The 22,101-nt window shown below is 41.7% G+C and overlaps 1 protein-coding gene across 1 annotated transcript; it reads left to right on the top strand.

Annotated features, from left to right (window-relative positions):
• The first annotated feature begins 8,256 nt into the window (after positions 1–8,256).
• On the top strand, positions 8,257–19,997 carry stx3a (syntaxin 3a). The gene is made up of 10 exons (XM_075464627.1): positions 8,257–8,286; positions 9,035–9,109; positions 9,197–9,296; positions 9,385–9,459; positions 9,725–9,795; positions 10,653–10,761; positions 11,258–11,331; positions 12,289–12,423; positions 13,971–14,081; positions 19,920–19,997. Exons 1-10 carry the CDS (start codon positions 8,257–8,259, stop codon positions 19,995–19,997), a joined length of 858 nt encoding a protein of 285 aa, XP_075320742.1.
• The last annotated feature ends 2,104 nt before the right edge of the window (positions 19,998–22,101 follow it).

Here is a 22,101-nt window from a genome sequence, read left to right as displayed (position 1 = left end):
AATTTAACAGGGAGCCAATGAAGAGAAGCTAAAACTGGAGAAATATGATCTCTGCTGTTAGTTCTCATCAGAACTCTGGCTGCAGCATTTTGGATCAACTGAAGGCTTTTCAGAGAATATGTGGGACAGCCCAATAATAAAGAATTACAGTAGTCCAATCTTGAAGTAACAAATGCATGAATTAGTTTTTCTGCATCACTCTGAGACAAGATGTTCCTGATTTTAACAATATTACGAAGGTAATATTACTGTTGAGCCAGTTATTCCTTTAACTCTCAGCAGTGATGATTTCATGAGCTTCTTTATTAATAAAATTGTTTCTATCAGAGAGAAGATTGATGGAGTCCTTCCCACTATTATCAGTGATGTATCATCAAGTACAGCAGCTTTAGAAGTATCTTTAGAACCTGATTTGTATTCAGACGGCTTCTGCCCAGTTGATCTCTCTGATCTAACAACAGCAATAGTCTCTTCTAAACCATCAACTTGTGTTTTAGACCCAATCCCAACCAGACTGTTCAAGGAGGTTTTCCCATTAATTGACACTTCCATATTGGGTTTGATCAATCTGTCTTTGTTGACAGGATATGTACCTCAGACTTTTAAGGTTGCTGTAATTAAACCTTTACTTAAAAAACCTACTCTTGATCCAGAAGTGTTGGCTCATTATAGACCTATATCCAATCTCCCTTTTATGTCTAAAGTTCTTGAAAAAATAGTTGCAGCTCAGCTTTGTGATCACTTACACAGAAATAATCTGTTTGAAGAGTTTCAGTCAGGATTCAGAGTGCATCATAGCACAGAAACTGCACTGCTGAAAGTTACCAATGATCTCATCTTAGCCTCTGATAGCGGACTTGTGTCTGTGCTTGTCCTGTTGGATCTCAGTGCTGCATTTGATACGGTCGATCACAGTATCTTATTACACAGACTTGAACATGTTATTGGGATTAAAGCTGCTGTCTGCAACTCTTTTTCAAGCATAATGCCTGGAACTGTCCGGGAATTCTGAAAGTAGTACATTAAATACCCCAATACAAAAAAAAAATGAGTTCTCTAGGTTCCCTATATGTCCCGCTAGGTCCCTCCAAAGCCAGCAGGTTTGTTTACAAAATTGCAGACCGGACCGGTAAAAGGTAACCAATCAGGTTTACGAGCTGGGCTCTGTTGCCTGTCAATCACCGATTGTGCACGCGCGATACAAGGTAGGCTCGTCCCCACGCTTATTTATCTGGACTATTGAACTTCATTACGGGCTAGTCTACTTACTGTGTCTTCCATGATCGCAAATGACAGGTGAGTTGATGAATGAGGAGTCGTGTAAGCGCATCTGGCGTGCACGTCTACGTGCACGAGTTCTCATGTGTTTTGAAGGGGCGGGACAGGAAGTTGAATAACTTTTTATTTTTCGGTTAAAAAATAAGCATTTCTTGCATTTTGCGACTACGGAGGTCACCGTTTCCAACTTCAAGCGTTCTGATAGATCATGTAAACTCTTAAAATGCCAAAAATTAGGACTTTACGTATGACAACAACAAATCCTGCAGACTGCAGCTTTAAAGGAACTGCATTAGGCTGGTTTAAGTCATATTTATCTGATAGATTTCAGTTTGTTCTTGTAAATGAAGAATCTTCCTCACACACCAGAGTAAGTCATGGAGTTCCTCAGGGTTCTGTGCTTGGACCGATTCTTTTCACTTTATACATGCTTCCATTAGGTAACATTATTAGACAGCATGGCATAAATTTCCATTGCTATGCTGATGATCCTCAGCTGTACTTATCTATAAAACCAGATGAACCCAATAGGTTGGTCAGACTACAAGCATGTCTTAAAGACATAAAGACCTGGATGACTCAGAACTGTCTGCTTCTAAATTCAGACAAAACTGAAGTCGTTATCTTTGGACCTGAGCGCTTCAGGGAGAAATTGTCTAGCTATATAGTTACTCTAGATGGTATTTCCTTGGCTTCTAGTTCTACAATGAGGAACCTTGGAGTTACTTTTGACCAGAATTTATCATTTGACTCGCATATAAAACAGGTTTCTAGGACTGCCTTCTTTCACCTTCGTAATATTGTTAAAATCAGGAACATCTTGTCTCAGAGTGATGCAGAAAAACTGCTCCATGCATTTGTTACTTCAGGATTGGACTGCTGTAATTCTTTATTATTGGGCTGTCCCACATATTCTCTGAAAAGCCTTCAGTTGATCCAAAATGCTGCAGCCAGAGTTTTGACGAGAACTAACAGCAGAGATCATATTTCTCCAGTTTTAGCTTCTCTTCATTGGCTCCCTGTTAAATTCAGAATAGAATTTAAGATTCTTCTCCTTACATATAAACCTCTTAATGACCGAGCTCCATCATATCTTAAAGATCTCATTGTAAGATATTTTCCTAACAGAGCACTTCGTTCCCAAACTGCAGGTTTACTTGAGGTTCCCAGAGTTTCTAAAAGTAGAATGGGAGGCAGAGCCTTCAGTTATCAGGCCCCTCTCTGTGGAACCAGCTGCCAGTTTGGGAGGCAGAGCCTTCAGTTATCAGGCCCCTCTCTTGTGGAATAAGCTGCCAGTAAATGTCCGGGAAGCAGACACCCTTTCCACTTTTAAGACCAGGCTTAAAACTTTCCTTTCTGATAAAGCTTATAGTTAGGGATGTCTCAGGTGATCCTGAAACATCCCATAGTTAAGCTGCTATAGGCCCAGCCTGCTGGGGGGCCTCATCGGTCACACCTTTCCTCACTTTACTCTCTTTATGTATATGTGATATTATTGTGGTCATTAACTCGTGTTTCCCTGTTCCAACAGATATCCTTTGAATGGTGTTACAGTGCCCCCCTCCCCCCCTTTCTGTCTTCTCAAACCCCAGCTGGTCGAGGCGGATGGCCACCCTTCCTGAGGCCCCACCCACACGTAGCCGGGTATCTGCTAAAACGAATATATTTTTCTACGTTTGGACCTGTCATCCACATGAAAACGCATAAAAACGTATCGTAAACGAATGTTTTTAAAAACTCCGGGCAAAGTGAAGATTTTTGAAAACTCCGTTTATGCAGCTGCGTGTAGACAGAGATAACCGGAGTTTTGCGTTTTCGAACGTCACAATATGCGCCAAAACAACAACAAATCTGCTTTAAAGTCTAAAGTGCGACCTTTGCTAACTGAAGAAGCATGGATGCCTTGAGAACTGTGGTGGTTATTATTGTGCAGGCGCTGTTTACTGCCTTGATTTTACACGCCCAAGTCGTACTCCCAGAGGAATGGCGTGACAATTTCGCATGTCCCGGTCCTCAGTCCTCTCGCTGTCGGAATTATTACGTCCTCATATCGAGGGGCAGTCCACTGTCATGCGATCACCTGTCAGTGTGCTCAAAAAAGTTGCGTGCACACTTTATTATTTAGCTGACAAGGGCAGATTGCGCAAAACAGCATTTGGGTTGTCAAGACAGGTGAAAACGCAGATGTTCGGTTATGTGTGTAAGGTGTTTTTTTCGAAAACGAGGTAATGTGGATACAGATTATTTTATAAACGGAGGGGGGGAAACATTCGGTTTTAAAAATACCCGGCTACGTGTGTACATAGCCTGAGTGTGGTTCTGCCAGAGGTTTCTTCCTGTTCAAAGGGAGTCGTTTCTCTCCACAGTCGCCTCAGGCACGCTCAGGACGGGAGATTGGACTGAAGACAAGTTTCAGTGCAATCTGTTGGTTTCCTTAGCTAGGAAATAGTTTTTGAATTGGCTCTATATGAACGAATTGGATTATTTTATGAATAATTATGATTACAATGAATTGAATTCCAATTGGCTTGAATTGGACTTTATTATCTAAGTGCCTTGAGATGACATTTGTTGTATTTGGCGCTATATAAATAAAACTGAATTGAATTGAATTGAATGTATGTGTGTTGGATACCGTCAGATCCTGATAATGTCATGAGTCCGTGGTCATTTTCAAAACGCACTCCAAAAGCAAATTAATGATATTCAAATAGTTTATTACACAAAAAGGAGCCACAAACACTGTTCACTTATTGATTTAAAACTAATAATAATAACAATAGGTTTTGGGTAGCCTAATATATGAAATTGGTTTTATTTGCAGCACCGGGGCGGCCGACACAGGTGAGCTGTCATTGCTGTCTGTAACTGTAATTATTAATGTTGCATATGATGCCAGCGTGCAAAAGACGCTCTGTGGAGAGCTGCTCCAGCTGGCTGCTGTGACAGGTCACTGACGCTGTGTTTCTGCTTCATCCAACAGGTTTCACACTCGCACCATTTACATTCATACATGTATTTTCATATGTGAAATTTCAGGGGATTTTGATTATTTATTAAAGTGTGTAGGCTTTAATAGGCTATTAAAGGAATTGTCGGAAAGGTGAGATGTTTATAAAAAATAAAACTTACCGCCATTCCGACAATGGGAGGAAAAAAGTGTCGGAATGACGGGATATTTGATGGAAAATTAAGTGTCGCCATTCCGCCAATTGGAGGTCCATGTCGGACTGGCGGCAAGGCTACAGACACAGCACCCTGAGGCATTTATGATCATTTCTGGGGACTTGTTAACAGTGATGCCGGTAATGCGTTACTAAGTAAGTTACTAAGTCGGACTACTTTTTTCAGTAACGAGTAGTCTAACGCAACTACTATTTCAAAACTAGTACTCATATTGAAGTTAATTATCTAAAACATTGTGCGTTACTATTTCTGCATTTCGGGGGAACGTATACCTCATAGCAGCTGTCGACGGCCGTCCTTTATTCTCCTGTAACGGCCGCCGGCGGCCGGCATGTTATAGTGACCACACAAAAGCTAACATGTTTTTTCTGAATGTTACTTACAAGCCCAATACATATATTTGACTTGTCAACATATATTCATGATTATAACCATACATTTGTATTGAAATAATTTGGAATAATTTCGTTTTCTTATGAGTTATATCAGTGACCGCAACGGGAGCGGGGTTCGCCTGAAGTCACTCGTTATTTTACATCTACCTACCCAGTAAAAGTGATCTGTCCCACTAAAATGTTAAACACCAGCGATATCATTTGTTACATTTAACTCACTTTCCCTAATCATTTTAAATAAATACACCAATCTAAACTACAGTTTTCATCAGTGCCTGTCACAGACGATAGTTGATGGGTTTAGCTATTCGTGCTAACTTTATAACATATAGCCTACGTTTCAGGCATTGCTATGGAGAGGGCTAGCTGGCTGTTTATCTTACCTGGTCGCAATTGATGACTCAAAGATGACTTTTTAACGTCTTTGTACTGTATTACATCTTCTGGTACCTATATACGATATCTGAATGAGTGTACGGGTGTTTATCTATACTTCGTCAGTTGTAGCTTTGGGTAATCCAGTAACAGCTGCAGTTGTAGGCGACTAGCATACAAACATTTCTGCAAAGCGACGGGTCTGACGATCAATCAGGTTTGTTTAAACTTTTATTGGTCAACGGGTGGATGCAGCAAGATAAAAGTGACATTTTTCGGTCAAAAACTTGACTGTCATACTGGCTTGGGCCCATAATTATCAGCAGGTTACGTGATATGACTGTGATATGACCGTCCGTTTGTCTGCATCGCTGCGAGTGAATGACTGATGGCGCAAGTCAAAGTGTCTAACCTCTGTAGGCCTATCATATGCCGTGCTATGCTAACTGAACAAATTCTTTGAAATGTTTCTCAAATTGCCCATTTCTTTCGTAAAGTGCCGTTAGATTCCGAGTATGTTATTCTATTGTTACATAAGTATTTATGTTAAATGAAGTGAATTTTATTTCTGTTTTTTTGTTTGTTTGTTTTTTTTTGGGGGGGGGGGGTTGTTATGTATTACTTTTTTACGTAAGAGGGTTTTTTTTATATTTTAAGTAAAGTCAAGAAAGACTGTCTTATTTATTTTTTATTTTTTATTTAAAAAACATGTAAGCCTATTTCAAGAAAAAGTTTGCAAATGTCAGTGTCATTTTTGATGTTCCGGTTAAAATAATCAATAAAGTGAGTATTGGCAGAACTGGTAGTCATTTTCATGTTATAGGGGCGGGGGATCAGCCTCTGCTGAAAGTAACTAAAAGTAATCTAACTTAGTTACTTTTAAAAGCAAGTAGTCAGTAACTTAACTAAGTTACTTTTTAAAGAAGTAATCAGTAGTCAGTAGTCGGATTACTGTTTCAAAGTAACTATGGCAACACTGCTTGTTAATTTGTTAATGTGCAGGAGGCATACAGAGTGAAAAGTGATGAAAGCAGCACAGCAGGAGGAGGAACGCTGTGAGTGGAAAGCTAAGGACAGCTATAGGAGGAAGGTGGAGCAGAAGCTGAGGGAGAACAACATGAAGAAGGTCTGGGATGGTGTGAAAACCATCACAGGCCACAACACAGACCAGAGTCGTGGGGGGGCAGTGGAGAAGGCCAACGATTATAAATACAATAAATTGGACTCTAATTGGCTTGAATTGGACGGTATCATTGAAGTGCCTTGAGATGACATTTGTTGTGATTTGGTGCAATATAAATAAAACTGAATTGAATTAAACAAGATAATGATCCCAAACATCCTGCTGGGGCAGCATTAGTGTTTCTCAAAGTATAAAATATGGCCGAACCAGTCACCTGATTTAACCCTCTGGAGTCTAAGGCTTTTCAGAGACTTTGAGGCAGTTGTCACCACCTTGACATTTTCAAGTATTTCAACTAACTGTAAACATCTATGCAAAAGTGACATATATGGTTATATTCGGAAAAGCCTAACAAAAAACAATATGAGAGTAAAGTGAATGTAATACAAACAAGTTTTAATTAAATTGAGGGGAAACACAACTGTACAAAAAAATAAGTTTTAGAGGTCTTCAAACAGTGCAAGAAAACACACTATAAATATATCTAGCCAAGACTTTTGAAGGTTGAACCTTGTAAACAAAAGTGTTGGCTGCATAAAAGTAAAAAGTGCAGTCAGAAATGTTTTTTTGTTTTCACACAAACTGTAAAAAAGTTTTTGTAACTCCAGTCAGTGTCTCTGAGAGTTGAATACTAATTAGATGGGTGTGTAACACCCCTGATTCCCCCCACCCCCCTGTCACTCTCCATGTGATAATTGTCTGTCACTGGCAGGACATTGCTGCCTTCCCCCACATGCTGGCTGAATGGGGCGTGTTCTCACCTGTGAATAGCCACTCAATCACCTGGTACTTTACATGTGAATAGCGATAGGTGTGGCCGAGGAAGCTGCTGCAGTCTGAGAGTACAGAAAATCCAAAGATTTCTGTTCACTCTCTTTAAAAAGGGCCAGCTATATAATTTATTTTAATATATATATATTTGAAAACTAGAAGTTTCAAGGTTTTTAATGGTGTCACTTATATGTTTCAATGACAAAAACTCACAGAGTTACAGATGTGTCTTTGGAGATGTGTCAAAAATCCCGCCGGCGGGATTTAGACTCCAGAGTGTTAAATCCAGCTGAGCATGCCTTCTATATGCTGAAGAAGAAACTTAGCGGGCAAGCCCCCGGAACAAGCAGGAGCTGAAGGTGCCTGCAGTAGAGGCTTGGAGAGCATCACCTGAGGAGATACTCAGCACCTGGTGATGTCATTGTGTGTAAGGGATATGCAACAAAGTACTAAACATGGCTGCTTTAATGTACCCAACATCACTTTGTCCCAAACATTATGGAGCCCTGAAATGAGGGGGGGTATGGATCAAAAGTGTGGAGCTGAAATGCATGAAAACGACTTTAAATTCAAATTTGGAATGTACACTTTAATAACAATAGTTTGATTTAGGATTTTACAGTGAGGGGGGGGTAAGGGGGTTGGGGGGGGTAAAACCTGCTGTGTACAGGCAGTGTTTACTGGTGGAGGTGGGAGGGAGGACGGGGGAGAGGTTTATCTTCCTGAACACTGCTGTCCTAATCCGTTCTTAGAGGATAGAGGCTTAGTTGGTAGTCAGGGTAGGTTGACCACAGTTTGTTCTCAGAGGAGGCCATCTAAACGACCTGTTCTGTTCAGAGGGTTGAATTATTCCACATGAACTGTATGTATTTCCAGCTCTTTGTCTGGCTTTAACGACTATCCTATGCTCCACTCTCCAGGATTATTAGAAGAAGCTAATCATCTCTACAGAGCGAATTTGGAGGCCATTTTGAAAGCTGTGGAAAAGTATCGTTTACTGAGACCTGTACTGCTGTCTATTACTGTAACTCTCTGTTTTTTGTTCATACTTTTTTGAAAACTTTGAAAATGAAAGACCGATTGGCGCAGCTGAAGGAGGTAGGTAAATGGTGTTAGCCTCAGCGAGTTCTTTGTCAGATTTAGGCTGTGGTCCTGTGGTGCACCTGTTTGCTGCATGGGCCCTGACCAGCCTCAGATTCTAATCTAAAGCTAGTTCCATGCTATAGCTACTGTACTTTGCTGTAAACTTTCTAATCACTTTAAGTCTACATGCTTGCTTGTACATTGCAGTAAATATGAAAACTGCAATAAACTAATGTTAATTAATAGTTTGATGTAAATTTAGATCACACATAATATTTGAAGATAATGTAAAGCTGTTTATCTGAATATTTTTAAGATAAACGGCTTTAAAGTGTTACTGTCATCATGTAAGTCTTAAGTTGTCCAATGCAGTACATTGTTTGCCTTGAGGTTTTCAGATGGTGATGGTGTTTGCATTCATTTAACTTGCAGAGGGTCTCACAGTGCTCAACACACACACCTTCAAAGATAGCTGTAGAAATTAGCATCTTTCTGACAAGGATTTGTTGTGGAGTGGTGACCGTTCCCTGATTCATCACAAATATCCCAGACATTTTTACTTTGGAATATGAGCTCTGGGGGACACTTTTAGGGCCTATTTTTCAGTAAAATGGTAACTTTTCCTCTGTTATGATAGTATAGTACTTGAGTGTACTAAATGTCCTTTATTTATTCTGGATGATTTGTTGCATCTGATTGGGAGGTTTACTTATTTCATGTTCGCTTTCACTCTTGTCCTCCTTTTCAAACGTGTTTTTAACAGAAGAGTGATTCTGGTGGAGATGACATTGAGGTTCCTGTGGAGAATGAGGCTTTCATGGACGACTTCTTTGCTCAGGTCTCCTTCTGTCTGTGTCCCTGCACATTTCAGAGGGAGAATATATTTGTTTCTGACTGTTTCTGGGTATGCGTGCGTGTGTTTCAGATTGAAGATATACGTACCAGCATTGACAAGATCGATGAGAGTGTCACAGAAATCAAGAAACTCTACTCCACCATCTTGTCAGCCCCCACATCCGACCAGAGTAATGCCTCAGACACTCACAAACACACAGATCCATCGTTCCTTTCAGTGAGCGCCTCCTGTTTGCATGTCTCTACTTTCTGTTTCAGAAACACAGGATGACGTTGAAGCACTCACCAATGAAATAAAAAAGTCAGCCAACAATGCCAGAAACAAACTCAAGAGTCAGTATTAGTTCTTTATGGTTGTTACTTTTGGTTTGACTGTTGAAGGCAGGTACTGGATACCCAGTGGATAGAAATGTTTCGCACACATGTCAGCTGAAACAAGTGTAAACGTGTCATGTATACATGTAAATTTGACCAGAAAAAGATGATCATAATGTGATGTTCTGGCATGATTCGTGCTGTGTTTCCAGGTGCGCTGTTGTGATGCACCTGATGGTCGACTTGTACTTTATCTTGCTCTGCGTGTGTGTGTGATCATCAGGTATTGAGCGGCAGCTGGAGTCAAACACAGATGAACGGTCCTCGGCTGACCTCAGGATACGCAAGTCACAGGTCAGACGGTACAACCTCAGATTCAAACTGTTGCTCAAACTTTTACAGCACAGACACATGGAGCGCTTACAGTCCGCCAAGTCATTGATTTATTTACTCTCACACAGTCACATGAGAAGCTCAGAGTGTGGTCCAGCACTGCCTACAGTCAACAGTGGAATACGTCCCTCCCTGCTGGGGAAGCAGAGGGTCTGACCCGGTTCTCTGTTTGGATGCATGTTAAAGGGGAAGTTGGTTTTTAAACCTGGACCTTATTTCTGCCATAAATACCTTCATCTACTCCCCGATAACAGTTTGGTGAAAGTCGGCGTCCTTCAGAAGATATTTAGATCCCTGGAGATCGGCATATCTCCATGTAACAGGAGAGAACAGGGCAGAGACAATACAGCCTCTGAATAAGTCTTTATTTCACCAACACTTTAAGACCAATGAATGAATGAACGCGTACTATTGCACTGTTAGCTCAGAGCTGCTGTGCTGTTGTTATCGGGGGCTATCGGGAGGCTTATGGGGGGCTTTCTACACACGCTTCTACTGGGATGACGTCATCGCCGCACACCGCTGCAGCACAGCTCATTCACTCCGGTAAGGACGTCCATCGTACTCAAAGTGGTCGTCCACGTCAGCAGAATCTGATAAATCTCCTGCCATGTTGCACAGAACCAGCAGCAGCAAACTGTGTGAAGTTAGCGACCGTCACAGAGCACGGAGTGAAACTATGCGGTGTTTTAACATCAGCAACTTCCCAAACCAAAACAGAAGCCCTGTCTCAATGGAATCTGAAAGTGATGAATGACATTTATTAAATGCTGTTAAAACACCCTGTAAGTGAGCATCTGTATTTTCGTCTCCCACAGCATGCAATTCTGGCTAAGAAGTTTGTGGAGGTTATGACAAAATACAACGAGGCGCAAGTTGACTTCAGAGATAAGAGCAAAGGACGAATCGCCCGCCAGCTGGAGATCAGTGAGTGCTGCTGAGTACATGAAGCGCCAGGCAGATGAAGGATCACGTGATCACAGTCAAACTGCTCAAACTCGTTTTCAGATCATTTTTAAGCATCTGTGGCGCTCCTCCATCACCTGGTAGATTAGTTCATTTTATCTCTATCATTTTATCATCACCATTCTATCGATGTTTGAAGTGGAACAGTAGCACGATCAGTAGAAAAGAACCTTACATATGGTTTCACTTTTTTAATAATCATTTAGAGAACCATTCTGACCTCTTTTACTAGCTTAAATAAAAATCTCCAGAGGGCCAAGTGGATCTACCATCCCAATGCTGAATAAACCATCCCATCTCACATCAGAGTAAATGTTAGGAAACAGAAAAGAATCAGACGTTTGTTCAGACTGACTGTCGGGAGCTTAGCACATGTACCCTGTAACCTGTCACTGCAGCACGTCAGGACGGCTGATGGTAAAACACTTTGTGTGTGTGTTGTGTGCATCCTCTACAGCGGGAAAAACAACAACTGATGAGGAGCTGGACGAGATGCTGGAAGGGGGAAATTCTGCTGTGTTCAGTGCTGGGGTAAGACTGACTGTGTTCCTCTCCTCTCATAAAGAGTGATGACCAAACACAAGCAGACATGCACAGATTAATGCTCTCACGTATGGAAAATGTATGAGTGGCTGTTTTTAGGATTGTTATTCAACTTAAATTCCATCCCTTGGTGATATGAGGGAGGATAAGATCATCTCTGAGAGCAAGAACACCAAACTGGATCACCCTTGCCAACCTGTTGGTGTTGTGAGAAACTTTCAAAAATGATGATAAACACCAACTTTTGAAAAAGAGTTGATCAGCAGTTTCTGCAGGAAACATCAAATGTCAGTGTTCATGTTTCATGTTCCTGAAAGCAACCCAGCAGGTCAGAGTGCAGAATTCAGATCAGGTGACTCAACATGGCCAATAACTAATGTAGCTCGTTGTGTTCTTCGCTAACACACTGAGTAAGTTTCATTGTTTTTTGGATTTATTTTGTGAATCTCTGCTCCAACACTAAAGTTCCATGGTGCTGACCCAATCAAGACGAAGACATTGGCAGCAGCTCATGCCCAGTAGTGATTATTGTGCTGTGAGAAAACTCATTTCAGTCCGGCTTTGGCTCAAAGTCCTCTTTGAGGAAGAGGTTGTGACAAACTGTGGATTTTATTCACCATGGTTATGTTTAACTTTGGCCAAAGGTTTCACTGAAAAAGTGTTAAATAAAAAAAAAAAACAATGACATTCAATATAAAAAATGAACAAAGGAAACATTGTAGTATCTATACTGAGGGAAGTGATGGCAGGAAAACAAACTCAGGCAAATACACGAGGACACAGGCTGTAGTGTTCAGCAGGTAATATACATGATATGTTTGATTGATTTGGACTTTTAGCTTTTTCCAGAAGTCGTAAGACTTGTCAGTTTTTTTTCCACTCAATGGATGGGTTCTGTTCTGCCCTGTTCTCTTCATTTGTGTCTGTCTCCTTTCCCTTCATTAGATCGTGGAGTCGAAGATCAACCAGCAGGCCCTCAATGAGATTGAGGCTCGTCATAAGGACATCATGAGGCTGGAAAGCAGCATCAAAGAGCTCCATGACATGTTTGTGGATATTGCCATGCTGGTTGAGAACCAGGTAAACAGAACGATGACACATGATCAACATGTAGAACCGAGAGTCAAAACACTTCCTGTAAAGAGAGTATCCAGCTGTCATATGGAACATTTCCACCTGTTTTGTAGTCTGATGGGTTTCCAGATTCGAGAAAGAGATGAATTATGGGATGTCCAAAGTCGGTCCTGCAGGTTTTAGATGTTGCCCTGCTTCAATACACCTGATTCAGATTAAATGGATTTCTTCAACAGATTGTTAAGTTCTGCACTTGCCTGTCTTGATCTGAATCAGGTGTGTTGAAGCAGGGCAGCATCTAAAACCTGCAGGACCGACTTTGGACATCCCTGAATTATGGTGTCTTTGTTGCATGTTTTCTTGTTCCAAAACAAATCCTATCATTCCCTTGTCATTGTCATTCTACCTACTTTCTTTAATAGATGAATGCATTTGTAAAGGCAGAGCTCGTGAAAATGAACAATGTGAGAAATATTGTCCTCTGCTGCATACAATTTGTGGTCACTGATGATTTTCATGGATGGTCTGTAGCTGCTACCTCCCACCTGCTGCCAGTCGTGCAGACCATTGGTGGCATTATGAAATGAGCTTAAAGGAGTTAAAGGGATAGTTCGCCTCTTTTGACATGAAGCTGTATGACATCCCATATTAGCAACATCATTTATGAACATTGACTTACCCCCTGCTGCGTCCTGTGAGCAGAGTTCCAGCTGAGTTTTGGAGTCCACGAAGGTAGTCCGGCTAGTTGGCTGGGGCTTGAAAAATAAAGCATCTTGCTTCTCAAAACAATATGCGTTCAAAAGAGTAATACATTTGCATCACAAAAATCGTTCTGATAAAAAAGTCATACCTCACATCGCTTGGCACTATTTTTGCCTCCCTTGATATCAATGCGTCCAATGTAAACTGTGCAGACCGAAGAGCAGACCAAGCGGTCCCTAGCCACCTAGCGATAGCTGCACCTGTTACGGTGTTTGCTGCTCGGAAGCAGGGGAGTGCTCGGTACAGCTTCATGTCAAAAGAGGCGAACTATCCCTTTAAAGCACCTCTGTGCGTATATGTCCTGGGTTCCAGCAGCAGCCACTGGAACTACAGCTCCCATGGTCTCGATTAGCTCCCACGGCCTGGGATGGGCTACTTTTTAAACAGGTCAGGTGACCTGATGCCAGCACGCACACTGCTGATATCAGATTAAAAACCAGACAAACAAACAAAGCATTATCTAGCTTACAACTAGCTCAACTAGTGGGATGTGTTGCAGTTTCATCTCGGTGAGCACAGTCAACTCATGTTATAGCATCATCATTATGTGTCATTATGTGCCATAAACAGATAAAAATATATATATATCGGCACTTTTTGAGCAGTCAGCAGCTGCAGCAGAAAGCTTTGTCCCTTTCAGTGACAGCAGAGAAACACACTCTCTGTTCCACCTCCCCTCTGAGCACCAACAGGAAGCTGCAGACCAGATAACAGCCAGTCATAAACATGTGTCCCTCCTGTGATCCAGCTGTCTGTCTCCCTGTCTTCTCTTCTCCTCTCCATCCTCTTAGGGTGGCATGATTGACAGAATTGAGAGCAACATGGACCAGTCGGTGGGTTTTGTGGAGAGAGCAGTGGCCGACACCAAGAAGGCCGCCAAATACCAGCAGGAGGCTCGAAGGGTGAGTAGGACTGTGGGGAGCTCAGAGGGGGTGAGGAGGACTGTGGGGAGGTCAGAGGGGGTGAGGAGGACTGTGGGGAGGTCAGAGGGGGTGAGGAGGACTGTGGGGAGGTCAGAGGGGGTGAGTAGGACTGTGGGGAGCTCAGAGGGGGTGAGGAGGACTGTGGGGAGCTCAGAGGGGGTGAGGAGGACTGTGGGGAGGTCAGAGGGGGTGAGGAGGACTGTGGGGAGGTCAGAGGGGGTGAGGATGGTGGGAGAGTAGGAGCAGGAAGGTGAGGAGGACTGTGGGGAGGTCAGAGGGGGTGAGGAGGACTGTGGGGAGCTCAGAGGGGGTGAGGAGGACTGTGGGGAGGTCAGAGGGGGTGAGGATGGTGGGAGAGTAGGAGCAGGAAGGTGAGGAGGACTGACTGAAGGCCAGAGGAGGGAGACACGCTCTTTGGATTCTTACATGTGATCTCCTTGCTGAGGTTTTTTAACAAAGGCATCACCTCTGTGGTCCAAACAGGATTTTTCAGTTTTGACTGTGACCCTGGTTCAGGGTTATCTCCTTCTCTCAGAGACTGTGACAAAAGCCGCATTCGCACTGTAGGAACCTTTGGCAGTTCCTATAACCTTTTAATCCACGGGGCCGTTTTCTCCCGTGTTCGCACATGTAGAAGTACGGCCTGCGCTCCATCCTTCGTCTCCTGACTCTCTGTGAGCTCTTCCAGCCTCCATGTTAGACGCCTGATGTGATCGTCCATGATTAATATCACCATCATGCAGACCATGAACACGGGGGCCTCCCCGCTCTCCATGTTAGCTTCTTGGTGGTGTTTTTTCTTCTCTCCTTACTTTTACCGGCTTTTGTTCTGTTTTGTTGTTGAATGTGGCGCTAAAGTAACACGTCGCTGTCGCAGATGGTTGCGCCGCATCAGTCCCGACCTGGTCCGACTCATGTGGGAATGAGTGGAACGGCTCTGTCTGAAAGCGGCTATAGTAATTGTGCTCCTCTGATGGGAAGAAGAAAGCATCTTCATGTAACACCAGTAGCGACCTCCCTAAACCAGCTTCCTGTGTGTTTCAGGGTGGTTTGTAAGTTCTGTCTAACTGTGCTCCATCACACTCCACTGAACTAGGATGGCTGAGGATGGCTCGTTTTGATGAAAGTTAGGTTGTAGCTCCTTGTCTGTCTTACTACGGTTGAAAATATTCTTGTTTTGTGTTTTAACAACGTCTCACTTCTGAGTTATTGATCCCGGAAGTCCGAATCTGCCAATATCTTTCCAACTTTACCGAACTGGCGCTAAATTTGTCGCTGTTCAAATTCTGCACTCTTTACTTCCGCCTTCCGGTGAAAGTGAGATACCTTCCGTATGCTAGTGAGATTTCATTCATACATACTACTGAAACGCTCTTACATACACTATTGAAACACTCTCACGGTCACTACTGAAATTACTTGTATGAATACATGTGAAACGCTTGCACATCCTCATGTAAGAGCGTACACACTTATAATTGAAAAACGTATACATACACATTTGAAACATTTTACAAATATATGTGAAACACTTGCACATGTATCTAAACTTTTTATGTCTTTGTAATCATATGCAAGAGATTCACTTATGAAGGTATAAGTGTTCAACAATATATGTATATATAACATTTTCATATGTGAATGCATGAGTGTTTCAGATAGATACGTATAAATGTTTCACTTGTATGCATGCAAGCATTTCATATGTATGTGTATATGACACGGAAGTATTTATGTATGCGTGTGTGTTTCTCATATGTATGTGTAAGTGTTTCAGACGAGTGTGTATAATGTTTTATATATGAGCGTGCATAGGTTTACAGAGTATGTATGTATGTGAGAGTGTCTCAGTAGTTAAGTCCTAAACGGCCCCTCATAGACCTTCCTGCTTCTTTAAGGTCAGCATTTTATCCAACATTGGTCACAGTATGAAGATGGCAAAGCATAATGTCAACTCCTAAGTCCTTAGAACCCAAAATCCAACAACCTTTATTCAGAACTGAGTGTTTGGTCTGGAGCATACACCAAAAGGGTCAAGTTACACAGTAACCAAAAGTTACATTAAAAAAAACATTCCTAACATGTTACTTCAAAAGAAATCAAACACTCAGATTACAAAAAAAATATTCTCCACTTGGTTTTACCCAGTGATGACATCATGAGTTGCTGGGCTGGCCCCTCCCACACACTAAACCTGCATGGTGGGTCTGAACAAAGGAACAAACTATGTAAAGTATGAACATTACAACATAATGTTTAAACCTGAAACTCATGAAGGTAACTGAATGAAGTCATGACTGTATTTGTATCCCACTTAAAGGTGGGGTAGGGGATCTTTTTCTGGAGCATTTTTTTACATATTGCTTGAAATACTCTTCACACCCCCATTGCAACCAATTAATTAAAAGTTTTGACACAAATATGAAAAGTTTTAGTGGCCTCTAGAATCAATCTAGGAAAAACACTATCCAATCATACTGAACGGACCGTTAACAATGATTGGATTCTGATGCCGTCTATCAAAGTGCAATCTGCTCCTCCCTCCCCCTCCTTCTCCCTGTGCGCGTACCCTGCTCCGTGAACGAAGCTTGGCAGGAAGCTAAACTAGAGCCAGCTTGGCTAGCACCTAGCATTATTAAACGTATAGTTAGCATAAACTAAATACTAAATACTAAATACGGCAACGATCGATGCTTGCTGTCAGAACAGCGCTCGTGCACCTTCGTGCTCGTGCACGTTCATGTACTCTAGAGGCGTGCCTTCGGGGGGAAAGTGAAGAAAAGGGTTGGGACTTTTTACCTGTGTATTTTCAAAATGCAGCTTCGCTGGACTCAAAATCCATAATCTCCTACCCTACCTTTAAATGCATTGATGATAACTGTAACGTTATGACAACACAAACAAAGGCAGGATAGTAAGTGTGTTAACGAAGATTGATGGATAAGAGAAATATGTGAGGGACAGGTGGTGAGTAGATGATATCGCATCTACTTTGTCACAATCTATTATTGTCATTCTTTTTTGTTTGACCATGCTTGTATGGAATTATATCTTTTAATTGATAACCTGACTTTGTCACAGTTTTCAGTTTTCTATTCTGAATTTAACAGGGAGCCAATGAAGAGAAGCTAAAACTGGAGAAATATGATCTCTGCTGTTAGTTCTCATCAGAACTCTGGCTGCAGCATTTTGGATCAACTGAAGGCTTTTCAGAGAATATGTGGGACAGCCCAATAATAAAGAATTACAGCAGTCCAATCCTGAAGTAACAAATGCATGGACTAGTTTTTCTGCATCACTCTGAGACAAGATGTTCCTGATTTTAACAATATTACGAAGATGAAAGAAGGCAGTCCTAGAAACCTGTTTTATATGCGAGTCAAATAATAAATTCTGGTCAAAAGTAACTCTTTTGAAGGTTCCACACTGTAGGACCAGAAGCCAAAGTAATTTTTTTTAGGGGGGCTTTTATGCCTTTAATGGACAGGAGAGAAGGGGAATGCAGCAAAGGGCGGCATGTCTGATGTGGGACTCGAACCGACTGCCTGCTCGCCTGCTTAACCCACTACGCCACCAACCACCCCAGAAGCAGACAGTTCTGAGTCATCCAGGTCTTTATGTCTTTAAGACATGCTTCTAGCAAAACCAAAAACTCTCAGAAAGAGAAACCAACAGAGCACACAGGTTGCTTTGATCGAGGCTGTGACAAGACTTGGACTGGCTAGAGTGAACGCACGTTTGACCAACAAATACGACACACTGGCACAAGCTAAGGGGAGACGCAGACTCTTATACACAGGGTTAACAGGGAACAGGTGCAGTCAGTCATTCGACAATCAGACCGAGACACAAGAGGAAGGGCAAGTGACCTGAAAATGGAGGAGAGTTAATCTTTCAAAATAAAACAGGAAATGACGAGACACAACACGGAGACAGGACAAAAAAAACCTTGACCTCACCGCGGTGTGACAGATCAAGGGTGTGATTAAGGCAGTGAGTCGGTCTGTGTACACTCTGAGAAAATCCAATAGAGTCTAATATAGAATTAAAGTTCATATTCAGGCTGTCATTTTCAACATCTACATGAATATTAAAGTCACCCACTACAATGACTTTATCTGTACTCAGCACTAACTGGGATAAAAACTCTGAGAATTCAGACAGAAACTCAGAATAAGGGCCAGGTGGACGATACACAACAACAAACACAAGAGGTTTCTGGGATTTCCACTTTGCGTGGGAAAAACTGAGAATCACAGATTCAAAAGAGCTCAAACTAATCTTGGGTCTGGGACTGATTATTAACCCTAATCTGAAAATAGCTGCCACTAGAGTGAGTCAATTTCCATCCATCCATTTTCTATACCCGCTTAATCCAATTTAGGGTTGTGGGGGGGCTGGAGCCTATCCCAGCGGTCATTGAGCGAGAGGCGGGGTACACCCTGGACAGGTTGCCAGTCCATCACAGGGACACACAGAGACAAACCACTATACACCCTCAAACTCACTCCTAGAGACAATCTAGAGTCACCAATTAACCTGACACGCATGTTCACAACCACATGTGAACATGATCCAAAAACACTGCCGTCTTCACTGGACCAAAGCTCATTTAGAATGGACTGAGACAAAGTAGAAACCTGTTCTGTGCTCAGATGGCTCAAAATCTTTAATTCTTCCTGGAAATCATGGACACTGTGTCCTTCAAACTGAGACTTCAGACTTAGATAAATATCAATCTTTCTGGAGAAAACCTGGTCTGATGAGGAGAGACGGCATCCATCCCACTTTGGAAGGAGCAGCTCTCATTTCTAGAAATATGGACGAATTCATTAGCCACCCTAAAACATGACAACCCAGGGCTCAGACCAGGATGCAGAGTTGTAGTCTGACACACTTCTCTGCAGCTTCCCACCTGGCTGAGGGCCTGAAGATCACAGACATCTTGTACTGGTTTCCAGCTGTGTCCCTGCTCAGAGAGATGTTCCCAGATTCTCTGATTCTTCTGATGATATTATTTTCTGTAGATGGTGGAATCTAGTTTTACATCGAGGAACATTTTTCTGAAAATGCTCCACAATTTGTAGACAGTTTTTAACAGATTGCTGAACCTCTGCCCGCCTTTACTTCTGAGAGACTCTACCTCTCTAAGGTGCTCTTTTTTACACCCAGTCATGTTACTGACCTGTTGTTGATTAACCTGGTTAGATGCAACATGTTCCTCCGGCTGTTTTAATCACCACATAACAAATAGGAAATTTCTCACTTTCGACATTTCATGTTTTTTTTTCTATATTCTGTTGTAATAAAATATTAATAGTTAGTGGACTGGATGGTGGAGTGGTAAGATTGCCACCTTTCATGTGGGTGACCTGGATTCAAATCCCCTGCATGAAAGGTACTACCTCCAGTAGGGGTCCTTGGGCAAGACCCCCGTTACCCTACCTGCCTACCTGTTCTTAAGTCGCTTTGGATAAAAGCGTCTGTCAAATGCATAAACATAAAGATAATAGATGAGATTTAAAAATCCTTGCTTTCAGTTTTTATTTGCATTAAACAGCGTCCAAATATTTCTGGAATTGTGTTTGTAAAATGATGGAAGATCTGGATAATAAACGGTGATGAAAGTCCCCAGAAAACAGCCGCGACTCTGAAAGAAACACCTGTTGCAGTTTAAGGTTACGATTGATGCTCACCTGCTGTGGGTCAGCCTGCATTTGACTAAAATGATATTGTACTCAGTTTTCGATAGAATTGGGAAAGTAACAGCTGTTGTCTTCCTGTCTCTGTTTCTCCACCCCTCCTCCTGTTCTCCAGAAACAAATGATGATCTTCTGCTGTTTAGCGATTTTGGCCCTCATCTTTGGATCATTTATCTACAGCTTCTTCAAATAGAGAAGGTGGATGAGCTCCCCATCAGCTGGCTCTACAGATGGGACAGAACAGAACTGCTCTCACCTGCTCGAGGAATCAGTTTCACGTCATTTCAGTTCATAGAAATAAAGACTACACATATCTGCATTCATCCTCCGCTTGTTTGGATTAGGTTATGACAATTTTCTAAACCTTGCCATCATTTCCAGATTTCAGGTCAGTTTCAGTGATTATTTTCAATTGATCCAAATTAACTGTACTCTGAAGAATATTTACCCTTTCATTTGATTTGTTTTGGTTGAAGTCAGCATCCATGACCAGCAGCAGAGTTCAGGGGTGCTTAGGGTTATTTATGGCATTAGGTCCAGAGTATATTGATGTGATGTTGGTGTATTTATGTAGGAATGATACTTTAGAGAGCTGAATCTGCAGCACAGTGAATAGTCACCAAAATACTCACAATTCACTGTCCAGTTTCTGTGAACAACCAGAGTAAATCTGACCACTAACCTGCCCACAGTCACTCTTACATTTGTCTTCAGTTACAACCTTGTTCGTGTTTCCATTTGAACAAAACCTTTATTTCTGTTGGGGTTCATTAGCTGGTGTCCCAGATTATTCAGACAGTGATAAACACAGACTGTTAAGTTAGGGTCTTCTTTCACACAGAAGCCAGGAAAAGAACAGCTGAAAAGGGAAACAGCTGACTGATTTATTCAGTGGAGGGATGTGATAATGGTGGCAGTTACAGTGAAGTGAAAGCATGGCTGTATGACTACTAAACTGCACATCCTGGAGTTTGTATCCTAAGTATTGAGTCAGCAGTTGTTATTTTGTACATTTGTCCACTATTTGTGCTATGATGTGGAAACATACTGTGCCAATACTTCTGCTATTAACTGCATCTAATGAGACCCTTCAAACATTGGTGAAACGGCATCTGCTATGAGTCCAGAATGGGCCTTTATTCAAACAAGTTTTCAATTCTGTGAGGAAGAAAAGTCTGTTTAAATTCATAATGTCTTTAAAGGACAATGATGTTCTTCTACTTTAATCTTAAAATCATTTAGTTTTATTGGTGAAGCTGTGAAAAGAAATACTGGTAACAAACAGGTTATTTCCCAAGAATAGATTTGAAGTTTGAATGTGAGACATGAAAATAAACCCAGCCTGACTTATTTGATTTCAGTGACTCTGCCTTGAAGCTCTTTTACTGCTTGCTTTAGGTGTTGAGTTTTATTTTTATTACAAAGATTACTCGATTTTTTAAGAATATTTTTCTTTGTGTGTTTCAAACCTTTTTTTACAGGACAGCTGTATTTCCAAAGAGGGGGATCTTGTTGTGTACCCTGGTTTAATTCTGGCTAGTCCCTCACATTCACTTGTTTTCTTTCTAGTTTACATCCACTAATGGAGTCTGCTGCACAGCAAGCTTGAGTTACCTTTATGTTGTGACAGCTAACTAATCCTTTTTCAGATGTGCTACTTTGAGCCAGGTTGACACTAAACTTTGTAAATGGATGCTGTGTGAAAGAGAGAATAAGAAAAACTGAAATTTATGGGAAGCAGATCATGCTCGACTTTCTGCTGTATACAAGGTTTGAAATAAGACTTGATACAGTATTAAACAAAGTTTCCTGTAGAAGACAAACAGCAAACAACTGTAGCAGCTACTCACTGCTGAACCACACAGTAGAGGGCCGTTCCTTATAGAGGGCAACAAAACACATGGCTCAACATTTAATGGTTCAATCTTAAAATCATTTCAAATGAAATATTTGATGTTAAGTGTGGACTCAAACGAAGCAGGCTGGAAATGAGGAAGACTCAGAGACCTTAGCTCATGGATGTCATTAGGTAGTATGACCAAGACATTGTGTGACTGTATGTCTGCTCATGAACCTGTTTAAGATTAGGAGGGAGCAGGTTGGTCTTTGTACGTATCTTGTAGCTTTGTCCAGTTGTTGACAAAATAAAATGAATCTCTTATGTATTTTGCTTTAGCGTGTTTATTCATTTCAGTTGTAAAGCAAGAGTATAGCTCAATGGTGATTTTTGGTCCTCCCACTCGCCGTAGTCTAGCTGTACGTGTTTGACTGACAAGCCCTTTTGACCAATCCGAAGA

The sequence above is a fragment of the Odontesthes bonariensis genome, chromosome 4 (genome assembly GCF_027942865.1).
Source record: "Odontesthes bonariensis isolate fOdoBon6 chromosome 4, fOdoBon6.hap1, whole genome shotgun sequence".
NCBI lineage: Eukaryota > Metazoa > Chordata > Actinopteri > Atheriniformes > Atherinopsidae > Odontesthes > Odontesthes bonariensis.
The sequence above is the reverse complement of the archived record's forward strand: the minus strand, read 5'-3'. Positions and strand labels throughout refer to the sequence as shown.